This window comes from Rhagoletis zephyria, unplaced genomic scaffold (assembly GCF_001687245.7).
Source record: "Rhagoletis zephyria isolate East Lansing unplaced genomic scaffold, Rhagoletis_zephyria_1.1 Rzeph_scaffold_00149, whole genome shotgun sequence".
NCBI lineage: Eukaryota > Metazoa > Arthropoda > Insecta > Diptera > Tephritidae > Rhagoletis > Rhagoletis zephyria.
In genome coordinates, this window is record NW_016157233.1 from 128,693 (window position 1) to 155,604 (window position 26,912).

General features: G+C 33.0%; 1 protein-coding gene across 3 annotated transcripts in view; it reads right to left on the reverse strand.

Moving 5' to 3' along the window:
- LOC108382744 (solute carrier family 22 member 21) overlaps positions 1-26,912 on the reverse strand; it is an 81,887-nt gene that overhangs the window by 2,487 nt on the left and 52,488 nt on the right. For all 3 annotated transcript variants that reach the window (XM_017639125.1, XM_017639117.1, XM_017639132.1), the window contains 8 exons: positions 14,174-14,733; positions 13,851-14,000; positions 12,565-12,925; positions 9,236-9,503; positions 6,426-6,723; positions 4,098-4,278; positions 2,464-2,609; positions 984-1,108 (listed from right to left, as the gene is read on the reverse strand). In XM_017639125.1, coding sequence (XP_017494614.1) covers positions 984-1,108; positions 2,464-2,609; positions 4,098-4,278; positions 6,426-6,723; positions 9,236-9,503; positions 12,565-12,925; positions 13,851-14,000; positions 14,174-14,733 — 2,089 coding nt within the window. The remainder of the gene's footprint in view (positions 1-983; positions 1,109-2,463; positions 2,610-4,097; positions 4,279-6,425; positions 6,724-9,235; positions 9,504-12,564; positions 12,926-13,850; positions 14,001-14,173; positions 14,734-26,912) is intronic.

The following is a 26,912-nucleotide window of genomic DNA, read 5'->3' on the forward strand; positions in this document are numbered from 1 at the left end:
CAATAAATCTCGATCAATTATTCTTTCGGTAGGAAAAAATGAAAATGTTTCACATTGATTTGATCCGTTTTAGTGAGTTAAAAAAGGGGAACAGATTTGTATGAGATTTCTTTTCGTATAAATATGCTCTAATTATCGAGAAGTACGCCTTCCTCTTTTGCAAATATATCCTATCAGAAGTATATAAAATGTGGATATCTTTAAAACAGGAGCAGCTAGGATTTCAATTTAAGCGGATTCTTAACCATAAGATATCAACAAATACAACCCTGCTTTCAGATTTTGTCGACATTTTTATGCAACCTATCTTCGCTTCCTGCCCACCGTGAGTAGCAAATGATACATTTTTCCTACCCTTTCCCTTTTAAATTGGATAATAGCGGCTATTGGTACGCCAATACTATTCTGTGGGATATTAGTGAGGTGGACGGCGATTAAAAACAAGACATGCCTAAAACTGGAAAGGGTCTCAATTATCATTGTAATCAGCGAACCTGGTAGTAAAGAATATTGGATTCACATCCGCCGCTACGTTTTTCGCTCGATTCAGCTCGTACCCAGGCCAGCCTAAACCCTTTTCCTTCTCACTTTCATAGCTGGAACAAGAGATGTATAAAGAGACAACGCATCCCGATAAAGGGTACCAGTCCCACCGTCAGACTCAGCGGAAATATAAGAGATGATCTTAGAGTTTAACCCAGGCATACCTATCCACGATTGGAGAGTGGTTAACAAAGAAAGCCTAAACATCATTGCGAGGAGCTATAACAAGGCTAACTATGATTTCGGGAGGATTAAGAAATGCAAAACTGATGCTGGAGCTCTAGTCAAATTAATGGCATTCGTGCAAACTCAACTGTCATCGTATGGGTGTTTACTGTTTGCCCTTTAGTATCCATTCGTTCTGTAAACCTTTTCCGACATTGCTTTGTTAAATATTCTATGTTTTAGTAAAATTTTTTTAATTTTTTTTTTTTACTTACTTTTCCTCGCGCGGTTCCGATTTCGTTTGAGCAGATGCGGATTCGGGTAGGAACAGCACAACAAAACCGCCAAAGAATGCAAATGCGGTGAGCAGCGTCATCATAAAATGTATCTCAATTTTATGCTGTACAATTGAAAAGTAAAAATAGCAAACAATGCATCAGTAAATTATGTGACAAATGTCAAAAAGCTGAAAGATTAAGTGATGGCTTCGAAAATATGCGACAACATTTTTGACCAATGAAGCATGGCAAGGGATTTGCCCAAACATGCTTACCCGCATTAATCATACACTATTTTAGCGAAACAAAAATCAAATATACATGAATACGTAGTACATAAATACATATGTATATTAGGGTGGCCCAAAATTTTGTTCCTCCAGTCATCCCCCAGATCTGAATAATATCAAAACTAAGGAGAGACGTATTTTTTTTTTATATCGATTAATACATATTTACCCGTGCCGCCGAGACTTTCAAGTTTCCCATGTATTTTACATGAATAAAATACGTTTTTTTTTGTTAATTTGCTATAAAATCGTTAAAAATAATTACCTTTTGATCGAAAAAAGCTATTTCCCTTCAGAAGTCTTCAAAAAATAACACTATGATGCTGCTTTAAATAAATATACAAACAAATTTTCATTTCCAGTTTTCAAATTGAACTCAAACTCAAAAAGTTTTTTATTATAGATAAATGGCAACCCGATCCAAAAATATATGTGAATTAAAGTAAGTATTTTCAAAAACTTTACTAGGAGTGCATAAACCTTCCATTTGACACCCATATTGTGGTATTAAGTAAGCTTAAATTTTTGTATGTTTTTAGAAAAGTGGCAACCCCGAATAAAAATGCTTTTAATCTCTTCAAACGCTTTTAGCTTTGGTGAAGAAACTTAATTATTTTATTGAGCCTTTACATAATTTAAAAATTTCAAATATCTGGCAACTCTATTTTGAAAAAATTTGTTACCACAGATAATCGACTGGAATAAAAAACAAAAAATAAACACATCCAATGAGCTGTTCGTGCATGATGTGGTTATGAAAAGATAAAATAACTAATTTTTGTATATACTAACAGATGGGATTATCGGTTATTGAAACAGACTTAGTAAACCTTTTAAGTTAAATAAGCAACATAGTTTTTGAAGACTTATGAAGGGAAGTAGTCTTATTCGATAAAAAAAAATAATTACTTTTAACGTTTCTATAGCAATTCTACGAAAAAATGTATTTTCCCTATGTAAAATACATTGGAAACTTCAAAGCCCCGGCGGCATGGGTAAATATTAACCGATTTAAATAAATAAAAAATACGTGTCTCCTTATTTTTGATATTCTTCAGTTTCGGGAAGGTGGCAGCAGGAAAAATCAAAAAAATCGATTTTCCTATGTATTATTGAGCCACCCTAATGTATATACGTACATACATATTTTGAATTATAGAAATTTATTTTGTATCTGTTCAACTTACCAACAATGATAAATATGGCGTTAGTATTAATGCGGCACCAGCGGCCACATTGCAAGCACCAACACCAACATTACGTATGGCGGTCGGATAGAGCTCGGCGGTGTAGACGGGCATTATGGTATTGCCGGCGCTGATGGTGAATTTACCTGCAAACGCAAAGATACGAAAAGTAGCATCAGTGAAAGCTTGTAAGTCAATGAAGCATGAATTTGTGCGATGCATATCGCTGTGTGTGTGTGTAGGTGTAAACACGTGTAAATTGTTTGTATGCGATTCAATTAAATTTTGATTGAGTTGTAATACTTGCGCCGCATACATACATACAAATGTATGTACCCTGCAGTGAAATCCCAAACTAGTCAGGAAAAATACTAGTTTACAACTAGAATTCCCTGACTGAAACCGAACTAGTTCGAAAATGACCTGACTTGTACTAAGTACAAAATGATTTATTCAGGCCCTGTTTTATTTAACTTCGACAGTTTAATACAATAAAGTACACAAAATATTATAACTTTTATTTGGGTATATTGTAAACCATTAAATCGAATACGTATTCAGTTATACTAGTCCGGTTAAATAATGATTAATACTCATAATGATTATTAATTAAGGCATGTTTTTTTGGATAACCGTTTAATGATCAAATACCGATATTACCACCATTTTAATGATTAAGAATTAATTACTTAAAAAAAATGTCAATTAGTTCATTAGTGTTCATTAGTTTTAATTAAATCATTATTTTGTTATTATTGCTCATTTTCAATTATTCTTGACTTTTTAATTACACTATTAATATAATTATTTGATAAATTTCTATTATCAATTAACAAGCCAAAATATAGACAAAAATTAAGAATATTTAGTAACAGCTTGAATTACTTATTTATTTTATTCTTATCCAAATCTCAAATTTTAAACATTAATTATTATTATTTTTTTTATTTTTAAAAATAATAGACTGAAATGTGCAAAGTTAATGAATTTAATTTATATTAATGAAAACTTTTATTTTTATTTTAGTTCACTCAAAAATTATCTAAAGAATTCATTTTATTTTTAACTAAAATATTTTCTTTTGCATAATCCATATTATTAAAATAGATAAAAATATAGTATTTATTGTACCTGAAACCTTTTTCCTTTTTTAACAACACTTAATGAAAAATGAATTTAAATTTATATTCGAAAGTTTGAAATATCTATGTATTTATTTTTTCTTTTAATTAATACTCAAAAAATTTAACACTAATTATTGGCAAATCTAAGGCTGCTAAATAAAAATGTGTTATATATTAAAGTGTACTTAAAAGTTGTTTATTGCATATTCATAAATTCATTTTATTTTTTACTCCCAAAGTAGTGGTTTTGGTCCATAGTTAGACTAGTATTTTTCTGTATATTTTGAACTAGTATGATACTGGTATATTTCTAGCCGAAATCTGACAATTGCCATCTCGTAGGACAACCCCATGTTAAAAATACCAGTTGATTGCATGGAAAAAAGATAGTTGGCTGACTAGTTGGGCATGCGGTTCGTACTAGTTGTAAGGTAGTTTACAACTAGTTCATTTGACTACAGGGTATTTGTGTATTTATGTGATTTCAATTCAAGCATGTCACACACTCACCAATCATGAGGAATGTAATCTTCAGCCAGAGTTGGTCATCATTGCCCTCGGTAATGGCTGCACAACAGCAAGCGAGGCTCGTACAGAAGAATGTGGCGCTGAATAGCCACTTTTTGCCAACCTTGGTGATAATGTACATGGCAATGGCAATGGCAGGAATTTCGACTAGGCCAGCTAAAGCCTGATGCCGGGTGGTTAGTGATGTAGGTTGATTAAATTCATTTATGAATAGTTGTTTTTTTTTTTTTGTAGTGGTATAAGGCGGCGATTAATGGTGTGTGTGTGTGTGCAGTCGGTAGTTAACACATGGCATAAGAAGCGGAAAAGAGAACACGAAAGTAAAAAGTCTGTTATTAATTTGTTTGATTAAATGTCTGCAATCAAAAGAATTTATTACATTAATTAAATTAATTCATCTTATTTTGACTGCCAATAAAATTATTTTGTTGTAAAATAAATGAAATTTTGACTTAGGTTATAGCCTGAAAATATTAACATAAATTCATAGCATTTCGAGCCCTAACCGCTTAAAAGAAGTAAGCGACATTTCTTTCAAATTTTTATTTATTTTTTTATGCAGAAATGCTCTAAAAGCATCTAAATGCAACACAAAATAAAATCTTTTTGGCGGTTAGGGCTCGATTTTCTTTTGAGGAGGAGTACGTGATGCTGCTAAGGTACTCAGAAGTCTGTTGATCGCATCTGAGCAGCAATTCAGAAATTTAAATAATAAAACAATAAAAAACGTTTTTTTAAGATATAAAAAAATACAGTAAAACCTCGATATAACGAATGTTGATAAAACGGAAAACTCAATATTGTAATACTTCTGCTGAGTCCCCTGAAACGATTCGTTGTTGCAAAATTTTTCATACAAAAATGTTTCATAGATATAACAAAGACATTTTTGAGCATGAAAACCCTTGAAATATATTGACAGTTTAAGCTCCGTTAGCAAACACGACTATTTATATTCATAACATCATTTTTTTTTTTAATTTTAATTTTTCGTTGTATTCTATTGACCTTATTTAAAATGTCTTCTTTATTTATTATGAATTTGGGTGTAAGATTATAAAGAACCTATAGGTGTTTCACTGTACTACAAACGCTTTGTTGTCGCCCTGTCAGATATGAATTTGTTTCATGGTATGTCAACGTACGCTTTTAAAATCAGGTGACAAGAAAATATAGCAAAAAATTGTGGCATAGTTCCAAAACAATAAATAATATGTACATATAAAAATGTCTGTACATACTTAGTATATGCGAGTATTTATGTGTTCTTCTTGAAGACTAAAAAATGTGTATCGGATAATAAATTAGTCTTGGTTCAGCTGTACTTTTGGGTGCCAGCGAACCCGTCGGTAATTTTGATATTAAGAACCATCGAGGCGAAAAATCAACTGCTCTGGTAACACCACTTTATATAAATTCACCTTTCCTGCAAACCAAAGTTTCTAAAATCTCAACGAAATCTTTAAAAGTAGCGGAAGTGTGTCGGAAGCTACTGTCACGGATGTGTGACTTCTCGCCAGTTACCAGCCTGTACTTTACTAAACTATTACATGTTAGAGGTCTTGAAGATATTTGCTACTGTTCATTAGTAAGAGTTTTTCTTTTGAGTTTTGTAGTGTGTCGTTGCTGCAGTGAACAATCGATATGTAAATAAGTATTTGACTATTTGAATAGTGAAATGTCGTCATGTACAATTTATCTTCTATCTCCATGGCACTTATAAATTTCTGTTTGGAATATTCAATTAGATTTAAGAGGAAATCACAGTAAAGCACAACAAATGAAATTTGCTTTCTAACTAATACACATACATACTTCAAATATTTTAATGGACTTTCCAGTTGACACATCCATTACTTTTGAGTTCAATTATATATATGTAAGTGTATGTCAGTCCGAGGTAAGTAAATGAGCTTCTTCATACTTGAAAACTTGCTAGAACTTAGTTGTATGCTTAATAACCAATAGGTATGGAAAAACCTACACATATTCTAGATATGCGGCAAGGATTTATTACATCCAGATTTTCTTTGTCTTTGAGTTCTTAATATTGTTCGTATTTGTAAATAAAATTTTCTGCAAAAGAAAATCTATTCTGAGGTTCATCATTCATGTTGCATATACGACGTGGTTTGCCGCGAAGCTTAGCTTAGCTTATTCAGCAGTTATGGAAAAGAAACTGTACCATTAAACTATAAAAGGTTACAAAAGACACGAATTTTGAATGAAAAATGCTCAAATTTCCCTCAAATTTTGTAAAATTGGTGCTATTGCCTATACGAAAATAGTCATTTATTTACTTGTACTTACCGAATTCAAGTAAACATTTCCGCCAAATGAACTCATATTTAATATCAGGCCATAGTACACCAAATTCATGGTGAACCAAATGCAAAGAAAGCAAATTGTCACACAACTCAGGTAACGCGAATTGAAAAGGCTGACGCAATTCTGTGAGGAATCTTCCTGTGACGGCGGCTTCAACATTGACTCAAAGTCGGGTGGCAGCTGGCGTCCGTTAAATTTAGCTGCACGCTGCACAATAACTTTTACTTCGGCAATATGTCCTTTGACCAGCAGCCAGCGTGGAGATTCGGGCACGACAAACCTGGGAATGAAATAGTTAAAAGTCAAGATTAGACTAGAAAAAAAAATATATTTTAAATGCGCACAGTTACAGAGTTTTTCAATGAAATTCACGTAGAAAAAATTACTTTAGTTCTCGTGGATTTCTCTTTGAATAATTATAATTTTTATGTCCGCAGAGGCAAAGAATCCTGAACAAATTCTCGACGGCTCATAAAGTCTCGAAAAAAAGAAAAAAAAAATTGTTCAAGTCTCTACAGTGCCCAAGAAACCGCAAAAATTAAAACACAAAGCATATGGCGAAAAATTCCGAAAAATACCGAAAAGCGCCGCTCAAGGAATACGGAAAAGTTACGAAAACTATCTCGTGAAAATTTCATAAGAACTCAATATCCCGAAGAAAGCGTTAGGCATCCGTAAAAGCGTAATTCTGAAAAGTCCCGATCGAAACTCAATTTGTTTCGAAAATCCCCCAAAGCAATGGATGAAGAAAAAATAAACACTGAAGATCACGTAAAGCTTCAAAAATATTCGAAATGCAACCAAACAAATCCCGAGAATGTTTCTAAAAATCGCTTTTTTAAATTTATTAACGAAAGTCAAATATTTTAAAGCTATTAAGAAGTCTTATTCGGTAGCATGGTAGATTTTTCACATTTTTTTTTTTTAATATTGGTTAATTTTATTTTTTATTTCAATAAAATGTTTTTTTAAGTGGTTCAGCTAATATTTTCATTTAATGCAGTTTCCTAATTAAATCAAATTTAATTTAATTTTATTTATTTTGCGTTATTTTTAAATTTACCATTTTCCTTTATTTTTTATTTAATGTAAATTTTATTATTTTTTTTTAAGTAATTCAATTAGATTTATTTTTCTTAAATATTTTATTTTTGATTTTTTCTATTTTGTTTATTTGATTTTAATGTATTTTATTTCATTTCACTTTATTTTTAACTTAATAACCGTTTTTTAAAGTAAGTAAATTCAATTAAACTTCTATTTTAGTTTATAATTCTATTTGATTTGTATTTATTTATATGTGTGTGTAATTTATTTGTTTGTGAACATATTTTAAATTTATTTTTATTTTGATTATATTTCGTTATATTTTATTAATTTTTTAGTTTTTTATTCTGTTTATTTGATTTTATTGGTTTTTATTTAGTTTAATATTTTATTTTAACTTAATAAACGTTTTTTTATTAAAACCATATTATTTAATTATTGGTTTTATTTTACGTCTTATTTTTTTCGATCATATTTGCATGTTTTGAATTAGTTTTTTTTATTTTTGAATTTTGGTTTTTAATTTTTTTTTTTTTTGGTTTTTTTAATCATTACTTTTTGTTTCACTTAATTTTTTTTATTTAATATTTGCTATATATTTTATATTTGTAAATTTCTTTTTGCTTTGTTTTTTTTTATTTTTGTTCATTTTAAATTTTTTAATTTAGTTTTAGGTCTTTTGTTTTATTTCTCTCCATTTTTTAATATAATAAAAGTTGTTAAATGAGATAAGCTTAATAATAATACTTTTGTTTTATGGTTTATTTTAGTTTACTTACCTTTTAGTTTATATTTTTAATACATTTTTGCAATTTAATATTTTTTAGTTTATCTTTACTGTGTAGGGTTTAATTTATTTTTTATTTTTTAATTTTTGTTTTTATTTTGTTTATATAAATTTATTGTTTCTAATTTTATATTACTTAATTTTTTAATATAAGAAAATTTTGTATTATTTGTTTAAACTTTACTTAATTAAATTTGATAAGTTTATATTTTTGATTGTTGGCCTTTAATTTGTAATTTTTTTATTTTTTAATAACGTTTGCTAGTTTATTGTTTACATTTATGTTTCTTTATCTTATACATTTGACTTTTCTTAATTTTTTTAAATTTAATTCAATATTATCTTTTGACGTACATATTAACTGAAAAATGGTAAATTAATTGCCCATGCTTAAAAATTGCTTGTTCTCGTTGATTATTTTAATGATGCCATAAATTCAAGACATCACATGCAAAGCAAGAAGAATATCCATAAAATTTTAAAGCACAAATTAGCACCTCAATGAGATTTACCGAAAATGCGTGATCATAAAAAAAAATCTTTTTTTTTTTTTTTTAATTAAGCCAATACCTCGAAACTTGTACGAGTATGTATTTTGTTATTTATTTTCACTGTCTGTCTGTTTGCTCAGCTGGCACATGTCCGAATTGTTTAACGATCAAAATTTAAAACATTTAGTCTAATTGACGCCCACACGCGGAACCAAAAATCGAAAATCGAAATAAAAAAAAAATAAACAAGAGGCATTAGTGTCTAAGCACAAATGAAAGCGAAATCGGTAGAGGATTTTCAAATATTTTTTTGATGAGTAGATTTGTTGAATTTTCAATTTTGCTCTCATTAACGTTTTATTGTCCAATTTTTCTGGTAGCGAATTTATTTAAAAAATCAAAGCAATAAAAACAATTTTGCGCTTAAATAAGTACATTTTCAGATTAGGTTTAGCATCTCAACTCACCATAGAAAACACAGGAATATGCCTGGTATGCCGATGCAAAGCTGCAGCCGCTGATGATCCTGCGTCAGGTAGGCAATGCCTGCGATCACCATGTAGGAAATTGGCAGTGGAAATAAATTGTACATGCCAGCTATGGTACGCCATTTGCCATCCACATATTCTATGGCCAATATTAGGCCAGCATAGGTCACCGACACGGAGACAACACCAAGCAGAGCGCGCAGCAGCAGAAATATTTCCAACGATTCGGGGAAGAGGAGTGCAAAACCTGTGAGAAGGCGAGAAAGAGAAAGAGAGAGAAAGAAATTAAAAATAGTATATAATTTACGTATTACGTATTATGTAGAGAAGAGAAAGTGTTTAGGGTATTCCACATTATCATCCTACAAGTAGGCAGTTTCGCGTGAATTTCGTTCGGATAGCGACACACCAAACACGATAGCTATGGTTTCGTAAGCAAAGCGACGTCATTTGACTATCTCCGAGCCATCCATGGTCGTAAGGACCATAAATTGCGTATTACAAAGTGTTTGTCCATCTTTCACTGAGCTGACAAGGGGCCACCTGTGCTAAATTGAACCAAAGTGACGTTGTGGGATGCCTATCCGCTCCAATAGTTATAAAATAAATTGTTCATGTTTATTACATAGAAAATTCCAAATGCCTTTTTAAATTTGGAAATTTTCTTTAAATGGGAGAACTTTCTTTTCAGTAAATGGGTCCTTTAAATGCCATAAATTCGTTGGGTTAGTTGTTATGGATCGCCCTAATACATATAAAAGTCTAATTATTGAATATCTGGACGCTATTTAGAGAGGGGTCAAGACTTTGTACAGATTTAAGGCGTGCCTGCTGTTAGCCTCCCATTTAGTCAGCAGGTTTAAGTAACCTTGGGTCAGATCGTATTGGATGTTCAGGAATTTACGCCACTCGATAATTTCGACGTGGTCTGCCTTATTAAACTGTTTTCAACCGCAAGCTATTGCCTACGCCAGGACGAGGTCCTTACCTTAAACAATCTCTGAGTGGATGGCTTCTTTACAAGCTTTAAAAATGTGTGGAGGTCGGTCTTCACTGACCTTACCATCTCGAGGAATTCCGTTGTTGTATGAATGCATCAGCTAATATTTGTGAATATCCTCTATGGCATACGAGTACTATTGTACTCACTTGTTTGCATGGGTACATACATATGTCAGAACCTAACCGAGTACATAAAACAGCAACCACTTGCAGTCATTGAAAGGATAATTTCGAATGTCTTTTGTAAGTGGTGTCTAAGCACTGGACCAGCAATGCTGCAAATTCAATCGACAATCGATCAAGGATGAATGCGTTCTTTCCGTGTACACTTGTGGCCTTTATATGTACCTACATATATACATATATGCATGCTAACTTGTACTAAATAATAGTTTCTCCGACTGCCATGGTATGTTTGTATGTAGTTGTAGCTGCTTTTGATTGTCAAGTTCATAGTCATTTCCCATCAAAGGTAACAGTAGTCATCAGACATTGCTGAGTTGCTTGAATCAAAGTGAGTTTGTAGATACATATGTATGTAGATGTGGTTGTTGCATATTCGTTTGTTCTTGTTTTTTTCATTGTTGCTTTAACATTATTTACGTTGACGTTGTGGTAAATGTCAAAGTCAATTTTAAATGCGAAAAGGTTGAAATTTAATTGCAAGCAAATAAAGAAAAGCCGCAACAGAGCAAGGATATTCAGTGGCATTAGAAATACATAGAAGGTCATAACGAAATAATGATTTCACTGAGAGTATACATTTACGAAAGTGAGTTAAATAACCTTTTTGGGCAGAATTAACTTTATAGCAGTCAGGATAATGTGCGGTTAGGGCTCGCTATAATAAATAGATGAACTAAGGAGAAAACCTACTAAATAAAGATAAATCTAAAAAGAAAAACTTGAAAAACTAATTTTTATATTTCCGAAAAAACACCGAATGTTCTCGAAAATCCGGAAAAAACTCCGACATAATTCCGAGAAGTATCAAAGGATGCCGAAAATTTGTGAATAGAATGCTTTAGAATGCAATGCCAGTCAAGGATGTGAGCCTACTTACACACCGATTATCAGGCCGTAAAAAAGGTCCCTCAGTCCTTGTTGGTAACAATTATGCGCTATGAAAAGCACAAGAGACTCTAAAGCAGGTATGGGCAAAGTGGCTCCCAAGGGCCTTTTGCACTTAGGAGCCGGCTTGGCACATTTAAGTGGTAGATGAGGAGTAACATCAAGAACCAGCACGAAGGGGGAAGAAGAGCATATTCAAATTTCTTGTACTTCGACTCTCATTACTAATATATATGATTTAATGTATTTTGTACACCCCTTCTACCCTGAGAACTTATTTAGCTCTTGCTTAGCACTTGCTGGCTCTTTGACGGCTTTAAAAGCCAAAAATCTGCCCATCCCTGCTCTAAAGGAAAGATAAGGCATTCTTGGGTAGGAACCGTAACGGTTATGATCTTTATAATAAAAATCCCAATTTAGCCGTCAAAACTGGATTTCTATCTTCCGATCAAATTTTGCAGTTATTTTATGATTTTTGATTTCCTCGATAAATTTATTTTCATTTTTATTTTGGTTTATAACTTTTTTGATTAAGAAAAATCGTTATTTATGGATTGGTTATTTTTTCAACCAGTTTTCGATCGTTATTTTTGAATTTAGTGATGTCAATCCTATTAAAGCCATTATTTACAGATACAATTTTTTGGTCATAAAAGAATAAAATAAAAAAGCACTCTCCATTAAAATGGTTAAAAATGATCTAAAAAAACTAAAAATCCAAAACAGCTTTTTTTTTTTGTTTGGAAAAAATTAAGTTCGTAGCAGAACGTTTATTCTTGGCCGATAAAAAAAAAACTAAGAAACAACGATTTTGCAATGATCTAAGTATTAAAATTTTCATATTTCATGGTTATATTCGGGCCGTGTTCTTAAGGCCCTTGGAAAGGTGGCAACCTTTCAAAAAGATTGTTTAGTAAAGCTATCTCAAACATTTTTCATTTGTAATATTTAATTTGATTTCATTTTTTTTTTTAGTTTTTACTGTTTTGATATGTGAAAACTTTATTTATTCAATTAAACACAATTTTTCAAACAGATGGCAAACCTCATCAAAAATATTTTTTTCTTTTAAGCAGTGTTCACTTGAGATGCGCACAAGGAAAATTGCAACGGTTTTATTATAAACCATCTTTTGAAACTAATTCTCTTCGCTTCCTACAAAACCAAATAAACGTTTAAGCAAACAGCAATAACAATATTCCCTCTGCCCAAAACTTCTGCATTCCAAAACTTACCAAATATCGTCTGCAGCGTTGCAGATATGAAAAGCATTTTTTTGCGGCCAAATTTATCCGACAAATAACCCGACAAAATGCCACCTGTTGCCGCACCCAATAGAAAGAACATCTCCGCCACATTCTTAAAGTACTCCTTGTCGCACACCAAATCCCACTGCGAAATCCATGTGTTGCCCAAATTATCATCGCTGTCATATTCCCAAGCCGAGCAGGCGATGCGTGTGGCATTTTGGACGACGGCCAGCGGTGAGATAAGATTGTGTTGAAAAGTAGACACCGCCGCCGAGGGGTCGTGTGGCAAGCTGCCATGTACGCCATGTGACTGCTGTTGCTGTTGGCTCGATTGTTGTAAGGCTGGCTGATGATGGAGGGAGGTGTGTGTATTTTGTGTGTTTGCGAAGTAATACGGCCACGCATCGTTGCACACAGTTGGGGTAATAACGGCAACGAGCGTAAGTGATAGGAGGATAAAGAAGAGAGCAGACATGAAATTGCGAATTAGTTGGAATTTCCCACTCGAGTGCACAGCAGCAAGAATGCAACTGAAGAATAAACACACACAAGCATGCACATACATATCTGCGTTAAGACAAGCAGTGGCTGCTGTGATTCTATTCAGCAGATTCTTAGTGAATGCGAAGTATTTAGTTGGGATTGTTGTTCTTGTGCATATTCTCCAGTGCTGCTTGTTTTAAAGATTAGCCACTTGTATGGAGGTATGTATGTACATTAGAGTGCACCATAATTCATAAAAAAAAAGTATTCGATACTGTTTTTCCATGGGAATCATAAAATGAATTATATCATAAGACTTGTGTAAAAATATTGAGATTTCCGCAAGCTGGACCGACTTGAAAATACCTCCAAAAATCAACTTTTTATAAATAAAATTTATTTAAAAAAATACATATTTTTTCAAAAAATCACCTTAGATGATAGAAGAGTCTAACATTAAATAGAAGGTCTGCCTAAAAATTAAAAAAAAATGTCTCAAGGGAATCAAAATAATGAGGTTTTTGGAAGTATTTTCCCTTCACACGTCATTCTTAAGATTTTTACGAAATATTTTCGCTGAAGTCTTATGGCCATATTCATAAAAAGTAAAGTAGTTTAAAAAAAGGTTTATGAAATTACAAAATTTATAACAAAGTCAATTTATAAACCTACTTTATTTTTTATGAACAAGACCATTAGAATATAATAAACTTTATAACTTTGTTAGAAAAATCGCAAAAATTTTTAGTGAGGCACCCTAATGTACCCATGTGTATTTGCTTACTTACCTGCAACCGTATACTATCGTTGTGCACTTTGCTCCAGTCAATGTTCGCCTGGAAACAATTGTCTTGCGAATTACTCAGATTCCGCCACACATCCACAGGCAAATCTTGCAAATGCGGCGGTCGACTGCACCAGAAATTTTTGTTGATCGCCTGAAGAAAAAAACCAAAAAAAAACGCAAGAAAATAAATAAACGTTTTAGCGGAAACACAATTTAATTTGTATACAGTTTCAATGCCCCACAACTCTCGCCGCTCACCGGGGCGTATGAGTAACCCACCACACCAATGATGTGCATTGCTTTGACTTCCGCGCCATGACTCACCTGATAGATTGGCGACGCTATGTGAAATGTATTGGGCACCTGAAACAATGACAACAACATTGTCATCAGGCATTGCCACTTGCCGAAATGCCCCACTAGATCGCCGATCACATCAGTCTCATCCTCGCCGTTGTTGCTGCTGCTGCTTTTTTGTGCATCTCGCCTCGTTGCTTTTGTTGCTGCTGCCGGAGGTGGTGGTGGTGGTGGTGAGGGGCCATTATTGGCAGCGATCGTGCCGCTATTTGGTGTCGCTGACGTCACAACCGTTGCTGTCGCAGTCGCAGTCGCGATCGCTGGTACTGACGTCGTTGTCATCGCATTGGCAGGTGGCGCTTCTGTCGCCGCAGTGTTCGCGCTGCTGGTGTTGTTGATCTCATTTGAATTTGAATTTTTACGTTTCGCTGTCATTTGTTTGTGTAACTTTTGTTGTTTTTGTTGGTGGTGTTGCGGACTTTGTTGCGACGTCACAATTGTCGGTATCAATTTACTGGCATTCGTAGTGGTCGCATGCGCTGAGGACGGTTGTTTGTTGTTTTTTAGATAATTCCCAAATGGGGTCACTGTAATGAGATGAAATGGGAAAATTTCGTTGAATAAAAGATAATTTATTATTCTATGTATGTACATACATATCTGGTTTAGTGAGGACTGATTGTGGTATTTTGTTTTAAAAGAATAATTTGACTTAAGGAACTTACAGGCTTTTTTTTTTTGAATGTTTCGACCAATTTTCATACAAAAGCGTTTTTTAAGTTTTCTGCCGTACTTAGCTCAAAAATTAAAAAAAAGAAAATCATGAAGCGTTTAGAAAAATTGTAAAAATTTGTAAATGATATTCCGAACGGTCTAGAAACAATTCCTATAACCTCTAAGAAAACAGCGAACGGTCTCATAAAAATAAAAAAAAACCTTGAATATGTCCTACAAGTTTCCCTAAAATTCTCTCTTTCGAAGAGTAAAAAAAAATTCGCTAAAAATTCCGAAAGACCCGTAAAGTCCTCAAAACCATTGAAAAAACTCCAAATGCCCCAGAAAAGCATAAAAAAAAACACTAAGAAACATTTTTATATTAGAAAAAGCCGCAAAACTAGTAGTTTCTTTCAGACGATTATTCTTGAGTCAGGTTGTTTCGAAAAATACTGAAATCTTCCGAAAATTTTTGATTCCGAACCTAATCCCAAAATCTCAAACAACTTGGAACGGTGCCAAAAAACCCAAATGTTCCAAAAAGCAAACAAAAACCTTAGAAATCCTCAAAAATTCGCGACTGGTCACAAAAAGCTTTGCAGTTTTTAACAAAGAAACCATAAGCTCTTACAGCTCTTGAATCGTCTCACCCAAAAAATGCCGATAAAAGACCAAAGGCATATGTAACTCCAAGAGGGCCCAAAAAAGTACCAAAAATAATGGCTAAAAATTTCCAGGAGAATTATTCACTTTCTTAACAAATAAAACTTGGCCTATTATTCTTGAAAATTTTATTAAAAATACCCAAAAGCTCTGAAAGCTCAAAAACCTGCGATGAGTCTCGAAAAAAATTCTGAAATGCTCAAAAATATCCGGGAAAAAACCTGGAAATTAATAAGTGTTCCTTAAAAAATTAAAAACAAATCGAAAGAATGCCAGAAACTCTTAAATTTCAGAATGGTCCAAGAAATCCTGAACGGTCTCGAAGAAATCTGAAAAGATGCCATACGGTTTCGAAAACATTTCAAAAAATCTCAAAAGCCCTTAAATCGAGTGAATGGCATAAAAAATCCCGGATGGTCCAAAGAACCAGGAAAAGATGCCAAAAATGCAAAATAAATTACGGAACGGTGCTAGAAAAATGTAAAACAATCCGAAAAATACCGAAAAAAATCCTAAAAGATTCAAGAAAGTCCAGTGTGATCGGCGTTAAAAGAATAACGCAATGGCTTGAAAAATAACGAAACAAATAATGTTTAACCAAAAACACAACCGATTCTTCATGATGAAAAGGTCGGAACTATACCAAATTAGTATGCAACCATCTTTGAGATACCAACTTTCTGTTAAAAAAAAATAATTATCGAAAACGGTTTACGTTGTCCAAAGTTATCCGGTAACATGAATAAAAAGATATTCCGATGATTTCATAACCTGTAACTTCTTTTAATTATACTTTTTCACATCTTTTTTCACAATTTTATCAGCTAATTTTTTCTTCCTATTTTTTGCATCAAACGTTTAATCCAAAGCAAAACAAAGTACTGTTAATTTATTATAGAAACCAACCGTTTTCTTAATATTTCGATTGGGTACTATTTTTTCGACACTTTTCCTATTCCAAAGGGTACGCACACATACACGTATGTATATTTACCCACCAATATTCTTCTAAAGCGCCAGCAACTTCGAGAAAGTTCAACGATGCGTGAAAAACTTTAACCAATTCACTTAAGTCAACAAAACATTGAGCTCATGTATGGCATTTAATAAGTACAAAAGTACATTTATACATGTCTTTATATATATTAGGGTGGATCACTCTACGTACAAAAAAAAGTCGGTACTGTAAAAAGAGTAAAATTTACGGGAGTTAGAAAAAATTGTAAATATCTGAAAAAATCGATTTTATTTTTAATCAAATTAATTTTGTTCAACAATTTTTATTGAGCTTGAGCTTTCTAAAATATTTTTTTTCCAATAAATCACATCAAATGATAAAATAGTTTAATCTTTAAAGGTCTGCATAAAAATGTTATCAACGGAATTAAAATAATGCGATTTTTGAAGGTTATTTGGAATCGGTCTAGTTCACGTATTATAAATATTTTTCCGGAATATTTTGGCGGAGATCTTTAATTATAATAAATTCTATAACGCTGGTGGAAAACCAACAATTTTTTTTTTGCCGAGCCACCCTAATATACATAAATACATGCTGACAAAGATCCACTCAAAGTGGCCAGTTTGACTGCTAATCACACCTTTGTACACAGTGCAGTACACGTTTATATTATCATCATAATCGGGCAGATTTTATGAATACCTCGACTCTAGCGCCACCGAGCGAATTCAATTTTCATAAAAGTATTTGGCGTCGCAAGCCCAGTACACGTTTTTAATTACATCAAAATCGGATCATAAATACAGATTCGAAGCATAAGTACGGATTTTTTAAAAACTCGATTCTAGCGCCATCTAGCGAATCTTTTTTTCGTAAAAGTTCATTATATCTATACGACAAGTATATCTATATGACCACAAGTATATATAAATAAAACTCGAACAGATCAGCCCCCGGTCCCGTCACTGACAAAAGTATTATATAGGTTAATCTAAGCAATTAGCTATCCAGGTGTCAACTCTTATTCCAATATGCTTTGCCGTTTTGCGTGATTGAGTAACAATCTTCCAAACATCCAAACATGCAAACTTTCGCACTTCTAATATAAGTAAGTAATATCAAGTACGCTTTCCACTTTGACTTCGCTTTCACGGTTTCGAGAGCTTCCAACCGTTCAGTACTCTAGTAGCTTTTATCTCCTTATAGTAATGTTATCCATTAATGTGATTATCTACAGTAACACAATTAGCAACATAACTACTGTTTATTTAGTTAACTATCATAATAAGGCTTCCGAGTCGGAAGTTCCGACTACCTTCCCGTTAGAGAGAAGCAGAATATTTCAATTACTCAATTGTAAGCATAGTTAGGTCACAAACATATATATGTAAGCAGAAAGAAAAAGCCTTTCAATAACTATTGTCAGCTGAAATATGCCACCAATAGACAAATTCAAGTATATCTACAATTGTAGTATATTTACTAGATATATAAATTTTTGTATGCCTGTGGGGAGGTAGGTGTTACGTATCTGCAGTGACAGCCAAGCTGCACTGGAGGCATTGGCCCGTCTTTTAATAAGATAAGTCCTAATTATTTATTTACTCGTAGTTCGACAATGCAAGTCTCGACTAAAGTACAGTTGGAATGCCTAAAACACTTGTGTGCGGTTCTTCACCGGAATTATAAAATTTATAATATTTTTAAGACATCCGCCAAAATATTTCGGAAAAAAGTTAAGATTAACGTGAGCTAGACCGATTATTTTGTTTTCGTTGATCACCTTTTCCAAAATTTTAATGCATTCATGCAAAGCTTAAACTCTTACATCATATGAAGTGATTTAAAAAATAGTTAAATACATATTTTTGAGAACTAATTTTCTTTATAAAAATGAGATTAATCTTGACATTTTTCCGAAATATTTTGGCGGAAGTCTTAAAATATCAAAAAATTTTTAATTCCGATGGTAGAGTGGTCGAAGCATTGTATGCGGTAAGCAAATGTCTTCGTAGAAAACGTGCCACCCCCTTGGTTTTTTCCTTTTGGTATTTGTAATTTCTATACTAATTTTCAGTTTTCTACTGTATCCAATAGGGTGTTGAATGTCCTGGAAATGCGCAACTGAATCCCTTTGAAACTGACAAAAATATTAATGATTTTTATAAAACTCGAATGTTGCAATTGCAACTAAAGCTGGTAATATTTTTTCAACTAATCTAATTATGAAATGGCCTTGGGTTGCTTAACCAATTGTTTGATTAAAATATGTTTATACAGTGGCGGTCAAAAATGCATGAATGGTGTTTCGTTTTTAATATTTACAGTGTTTTTCGAGCTAAAATTTTTTCGATATTCCTTTATAAGAATATGGTTCACGCTTTAACAAAAACCATATATGTCACACTTTCAAACTGTTTACAGAATTTAAAAAAATTTCACAAATTTTTATCTAAATTTCGAGCTTTTTAACCAGAATTTTTTCAATTTTTTGGGTATGCATTTAACAGGATTATAAAATTTTAGTAAAATTTTTAATAATTTTTTTGCTGACGGCTTTTTCGTTTTTTTTTTTCATATAAAAAGCGAAATTTATGAAAAGTGGCGTTGACTTTTTTATTTTTTTCGCAAAAGGTCTGCGCATATTCTTTCACAACGAAATTATGTTTATATGGAAAAAAATAAAAATTTCATGAGCATCCTCTAAATTTGTACTCAGGAACGTAAAGTTTGGTGCCAGCACCTCTTTCGGCAAGAGAAAAAAGTTTGCAAGGTGCACCGAACCCTTTCGAGAAAAAAAAAAATTTGGTGGACCAATCTAATGTACAGTTATATCAGTATAATGCCTGCTGGCAATGACACTGACCGGTGGTTCTGCTTGGCTTGACGCTTTCCACGTTTTTTTTTCTTTTTGGATTTATTCGCGTCGAAAAAGTTCGCAACACGCACTGCGGTATGGTCTTTCGTTATACAATTGGTATATATGTATGTACATATGCATGTATGGATTGCATCTCCTCTCTCTCTACATGCGTGTATGGTATTTATTCACTTGGTGTTGGAAAGTTGCTTGTAATCTCTTTGTAAGTACTTTAATCCTTTTAACTAGACTTTGGCTGCTACAAAGCAAAAAAAAAAACGTATCCAGAGTTCGTTTTTTATGTATGTACATACAAAAATATGTGTACACGTATGTCTGCTGTTACCAGTCCTAACCAAACAGTAAGGGTGTAAATGGATTAGAGTTAATTTAATTTGTACTAATCTTGCATTAGCAATGATTCGATGGCTCAATGCCATTATTTAGTTCGAGTTAGCTGGCTGGTGGAAAGTAGCATTCATACGAATACTGTACATACATATATGTATATGCACGTATGTATGCGAGAAAAAGAAAAATTCGTTTCAGAAGATAGTCACGCATACGAAACAATAGAGTTGGCCCGTGATATAGGCTTTAACTAAAAGTTTGCTAAATTAATTAAACTTTCTTTGCGATTTGCCGAGCATACAAATGAAATGTTTTTCTTTTCTTTGTGGTCAAACATTTCTTTTCATTAATTAACTATTTTTGTGATAACTTCAACTAATGGATTAAGCATTTGGTGTCGCTGCTGCATTTCGACTCGAAATCGTTTGCAAAAGTAAAAATTTCGCTCCTTATAAGGCAAAGTCTGTCTCATTTCTTTATCATAAAACCCCTTTACTAGAATATATCTGAGTGGTTTCTATTCCCGCTTTTTCCAACTTTTAATATAATCAATAGGCATGGGCAAAACCAAAATTTTCTTCGAATTTTTTAAATCTTTTTTTGCTTGCCAAGCTGCAGGAATCAAGCTGAATGCTATCAAGCACCCATAGCAACCAAAGTTAAATGGATGAATGACTTTCTACAAAAGTTATAACAAAGCCAATTAAACTAGTTTTGTACATATGTTCATACACAGTTATCAACAAATAATTGCCTTCAGCAGTTGTATCAGAAAAGCTTTAAACTTTTTTAATCGGTAAAATTTAAACTGCCCCCAGCAAGTTGCATATTCGTAGAACCAAAATACCATACGTGAAAATGCCAGTTTGTACGCACCTTCATATATTCGCATACCTTTATATGCTTGTATATGCGCATATATGTATGTATGTATATACATATGTAGTATATGCCATCAAACCGCAAGCCAACACACCGCTGGGGTGTTCACCCAGTGAACTTTATGCGGCTGGGTAGCTTCTGGACATGCATATACACATTGACCAAAGTGCATTCAAACATACATACATACATACATATGTAGGTATATAGTGGCACACTGAGTGCCCAGTTCCTGCCTTGCAACGCATTCAATGAAAGTTTTTGTTTTTGTTTTTGTAACGCAGTTGTGTTCATTGCAACAGCTGCTACTGCCATTGCCACTGATGCAGTCAACTAAATCAGTCAGGCGTGCGTGCATGCATGCAACAACATACAACAAAAACAAGAATAATCACAACAACGCCAAAATAGTACATAGCGTCGATTATAGCAGTTAACTGCACTAGTGATAACAACAAAAACAAAAATATATTTGTGTTCCTTGCTTATAGGTGCTGTGGTAAACACATCGTCGTAGCAGACAGTATGACGCTGGTTGGTAGTCACATAGCCACAACTTCGTATGCCTTCCACACATTGTAGAGACTGTGTCATGATGACGATAATTAATTAAGAATTTTAATGCAATGCAGGTTTTACGATGAAATGTGACGGCGTGGAAAATGTGGTGAGATGGCAATGAGAAGAGCCAAATATGAAATAAATAAATTTTTTGGAATCCTATCCTTATCTTAAAACTCATCCTTATCCTTATTTTTAGCATTGATATTGTCCTTATCCCTATCATTATCCTTATTCTTATCCTTATTCTTATCCTTATCCTTATACTTATCTTTATTCTTATCATTATCCTTTTATATTTATATCCTTATCCTTACCGTTATCTTTACCCATATCATTATCCTTATACTTATCCTTAGCCTTATCCTTACAGTTACGTTATCCTTATCTTTATCTTTATCCTTATCCTTATCCTTATCCTTAGCCTTATCCTTATCCTTATCCTTATCCTTATCCTTATCCTTATCCTTATCCTTATCCTTATCCTTATCCTTATCCTTATCCTTATCCTTATCCTTATCCTTATCCTGATCCTTCCCTTATCATTGCCGTAATCCACATGCATATCCATATATATATCCATATCCATATCTGTCCATACCAACATCAATATCTATATCCATATCCATATTCATATCCTTTTCCATATCCATATCGTTATCTATATCCGTACCGTTATCCATATCCATATCGTTATCCTTATCCATATCCATATCCTTTTTCTTATCCTTACCTTTATCCTTATCATTACGACTATATGCAAGCCTTTTCCCCGACCAATCTGGTATGTATGTATGTATAGGCGTATGTATTTATTGTTACACATTTTAAACGCAATGTCCACTGATGCGAAAATTGTATGTCCATGCGTGCATACATGCATAGATGGAAACACTTCATCATAGTACACGCACATATTTACATAGTACGTATGTTCCTACCTCCATGGCTGCCACTGTCTGTGTGCGGAAGTAACAGCAACAGCTGTAACAATTTGTTGCAACACTCGAATGCACACAATTGTGGCATTCAACAACAACAACAACACCAGCAAAACTCGACCCAAGCCTAGTGATGGTGACAAAAACAATAACAACTCTTCACACACATAAAGTGTTATGCGAGCGTGTCGTCATCACCGGCAGCAGGACTCATGGTCATTCGGTGATCTTGGTGCTTGGACTACATACATACATATATACATGTAAACTGAATACTTATACAGTCCAGTAGTTGCGGTAACTAGCTCGTGTGTGGCGTTGGTGCCAAATGATGGCCAAGGTTTGCAAGGTCGCCTGCCTGTCCGTCCTATCTCAATGCTACAAATTACGTTTTAAGCGATACAAGTTGTGAAGCGTAGCATGCGACAGGTGGCGACGCTATTGACGCGAAATCAAGGACAGATATGGGATACGGAAGTGCAGTCACTCGATAGGTTGGTTATTAGGTTCGACAAGGTCGTCTGCCAACGTACGTACATACATTAATGGATAGAAATGTACATAAGTACATAGGTAGATCATCAATGGGAACGTACGGCTGTATGCAGTAAATTTTAAGTGTCCTTACACCTCGGCACACCTTGTATATATGTAGATCTGTGAAAGTACGCGCTAATATCTATATCTATGTGAACTCATATGGTAGTATCGTCTGAGCATTTTTTGTCTACGAGCGTGCCTATGTGTGCCCTTAATTTGCATGCCACTTAATAGCTGGGTTGCCTCTCTTAATATTTTTTCTTGTTTTACATGCCATTTACAGTCGCATATATGTCATACATATTTACTTATATAGGCACATACCCGCAATAAATCACGGCAATACTGAAACTCAATAAATATTGAAATAATTAAATTGAGCAACTGGAAAAGGTATCAATCAAATTTGCCAAAACTACTGGCAGCAATATTTCTGATTTAATATATCGATAGACAATAATTGCTCCGTGGTGTGCTTCACATGTATGTACATTAAAGTGGTCCAAAAATGTATGTAAAAAAACAAGGTCGCATTTTTAATTACCAAAAAAAAATTATACCCCAATTTTTTTTTTTTGAAATAAAAAAATTAGGGTGTGCTCAAAGCGCTCAAAGTTTTCAATGTGTTTTATATGGGGAAAAAACAACTTCTCGTAGAAATAGTGTAGAATTCTTGAAAATCAATATTTTTCGATCGGGAAACTTTGCTTATCTTCAGGAGATTCCCGGTAATAATACCCAATTGTTCCTTTAACAATTTTTTCATGGTGACTATATTTTATGGGTCCTTGAAAATGCAATGGGGGGGACCAATAAAAAATCTTTAATCATAAAAAATGGTTAAATAAACAATTGGATATCAATATTTGAAGTCTCCTGAAGAGAACCACGGTTTTACGATTGTAAAATATTGGTTTTCAAGAGTTGTATACCATTTTTACGAAAATTTGTTTTTTCCCCATATAAAATACATAGAAAACTTTGAGCGCTGTGAGCACTCTGTAAATATTTTTTGATTTCAAAATAAAAAATAGGGGTATATTTATTTTCGGTTCAGAACAATCCTAGGGGGTGGCGGCATTAAAATTCCGACTTTATTATTTTGGACCACTCTAATGTACATAGGAGAATATGCTCATTTGACTTTTTATTGTTTTCTGCATTTTATAAATCTTGGGAATTTTTAACAATATACGATACGTGGAAAATAGTTTTTCTGATATTCTTAAGAGGACGTCTCAAAAAAACCTCTCTTGGTCCACCAGTTCATGTCAGAAACATATGCTTGTTTAGATTTGTCTGCCTCAGCTCAGAGACATACCCCGTCTTCGTTTCCTATAATCTCGCTATAATTTCACTTCTTTGAAGCTGTGAGGACACATTTTGTGATCATTTTATGCACCCCCAGAGGTATGCTACCCATCGCTATGATTAGATATGCCGAGGTGTGCCACCAGACCAGGGCTCCATTGGACAACGATAATCCGCATTGCATTGCAAAGTTTGGTTTCCAGAATGATATTGAAGGATCTAAGCAAACATTACTTACTAATTCTTGGAAAATACTGACTGAATTCTGCGATAAACTTGCGACGCTGAAATCTGCGAATTCAGGGATCACACAATAGGACCCGACACAAGTAGTTACATATACTAGAGTTGCATGTCAACTACTTTCAATAGATCCTAGACTCATAAATGGGCAAAAGCTATAAGGACCGCTGGCTCAACTTAAGCCACTTGGAGCAATAAATTTTATCTTATGAGTCTAGTAACAGAATACTTTGCTACTTTGTATGTCGTTGATCATGAATATATGTATGTATGTATGTACATTAGACTTTATCAAATAAAACTAATGTTTTGTTTCTTTCGGTTCCATATGAAAATTTCGCTATCGTTCAGAAAAAAATAGTTGTGGCAAAATTTTAGCCGCCTATCTGCATTTCGCAAAATTACGAATTTTTAATGAAAAATATATTTTTAATTACATATATATATATATATATTACAACCTTAGTTAATTTGTATGTAAAATCATTTCTTCAGGAATGATTGTGTCAGTTTATTTCGATTTGTTATATAATCAACGTAATTTGTTCCTATAATATTCAACTGAGTTTTGCCTACAGCAATCATTGATTTCAAGCATATAAATATGTAAGAATGTATGAGCATTTATGTAAGTACGTTTTGAATTGGTTTGAATACAGAATACGGCTACAAAACTTGGTTTGGCAAGTGATTTGCTTAAACCTTTATCAGAGCCAAGGGCCTGCAATTATTAATCCACTTAAGTGATGCTGTGTTTTTAAAATCTTACGCTGTCCCAACTTATCTATTAACTAGAATTAAATATTTCTAACCGAATTCATAAGTAATAAGTAAATACCTATTTATAAAATATTTGCATATGTATGTATTTCAATAAATAGTATTTATCGCATTTTGTGGCGTTCTCAACAAAACTAATCCACTGTTTGTAACAAAAGAAAAACTACTTCTATTGAGCAATTAAAAAGTTTGTTAATTAACACAAAATCATGCTTAATTTATTCAAATTATCAATATTGTGTAAGGTTAGTAAAGACTTATTAACTTAATAGTTACGAAAGCATTAGCTGTCTGTTATTATAATTTATGCACACTTTTAGATACTTAAATGTCCAATCATTTTGTGTGCTGAACAATTAAAATACTCATTATACGGAGTGTTGTACAGATTTAAGTGCTTCGTGTATATGCGAAAATAACTATTATTTTTTAAACAATGCCAATACATACATATGTAATCTGCATTATTTTAATGCTGATTAGAGCTATTGTTTAGCTGCGGTAATAAATGATTTTTTAGTAAAATTATGATGGCCACATTGTAGGAAATTTTTTGTCTGGCTGAAATGCAATTGTAAACGATCTTATGGTTTCCAATGCACTCATGTACGCGGAGAGTGTTTTATATGTTAGTAAAGTTTTTCAATATTTTTATCGTTTTCGATAGAAATTAAAGCAAAAATGTATTCATTAAATCTCTCATGAAAACTATTTAATTCAACACAATTTTTCCCAAATATGTAATCTGTAGTCCAATTTATTACTGAAGTGGGTTAAAGATTCCATTGTTTGGTCACAAATTAGTAATTTTACTTATAATTTTCTCATAAATTGACCTTAAACATAATTCTTTTATACGAAGACTTCAAGCCAAATTTGGCAGGAAATTTTTTTTGCAAAACTTTTTACCCCTCCTAAAAAAATGGTACTTTTGACATTTAATTTAGCCTAAGTTTCATAAGGCCTTATTAAAAGTGAAACGCACTGTTATCTACTTATCTATATCTGTATCGATGATTATTGATTCATCGAAATTTGTTGTTAGTTATCGAAATTTGTCGGCTTATGGAATTGAAGTTTTTGGAGTTTTCAAAGTATATGGAGTTATCGAAACTTCTAGGGTTACATAAATTTATCGAGTTATCACTTTTTATCGATTTATCGAATTTTATTGAGTTACCAGAGTGTATCGGGCTATCACAATTTGTCGATAGCTATAAAAGTGTATGGAGCTACAAAAATTAATTGAATTATCGAAATTTGTCGAGTCTTTGAAACGCAAAATTATCGGAATTTATCTATAGTTGTCGAAATTGTTAGCTAGAAATTGATTGAAATTTATTTAAAAAAAGTTGTGTTTATAAAAATATGATAAAATATATAGCCTATTAGGCTAATATAAATTGTTTCCGTCTTCGTTTGGCGGTCCTACCGAACCGGCTTTGACCTCTAAAGCATAATTGGAAATGTATTTTCTATAGATTAAGAAAGTTTTTATAGTTTCAAAATTGATTGGTTTTATGAATTTAAATTTTTTTATTTTTTTCCTTCAAAGAAGTAAAGGAACGCGAGTACCTATACCAAGGCCAAGACAAATACCACGACTAACACTAATACAAAAACGAATATAAAGACGAACTAAAGACGAACGGGAATATGAGGACGATTACGGAGACGAAGATGAACACGAAGGCGAGTGGAAGACAAATACGAAAGCCAAGATGAATATGAATACGCATATGAGTACGAATACGAGAACAAATGCGAAGGCCAATACGGACACGAAGACAACTACGAATCCCAAACCGAATACGGAGACCAACCGAAGACGAGTACGAATACGAACACGAAGATTAATACGGAGACGAATGCGAAGATTTCTTCGAAAATTTAAATTTCTACAAAATTTAAAGGGTTGCCATCTGTAAAAAACTTAAATTCAAATTATTAAATAAGTAC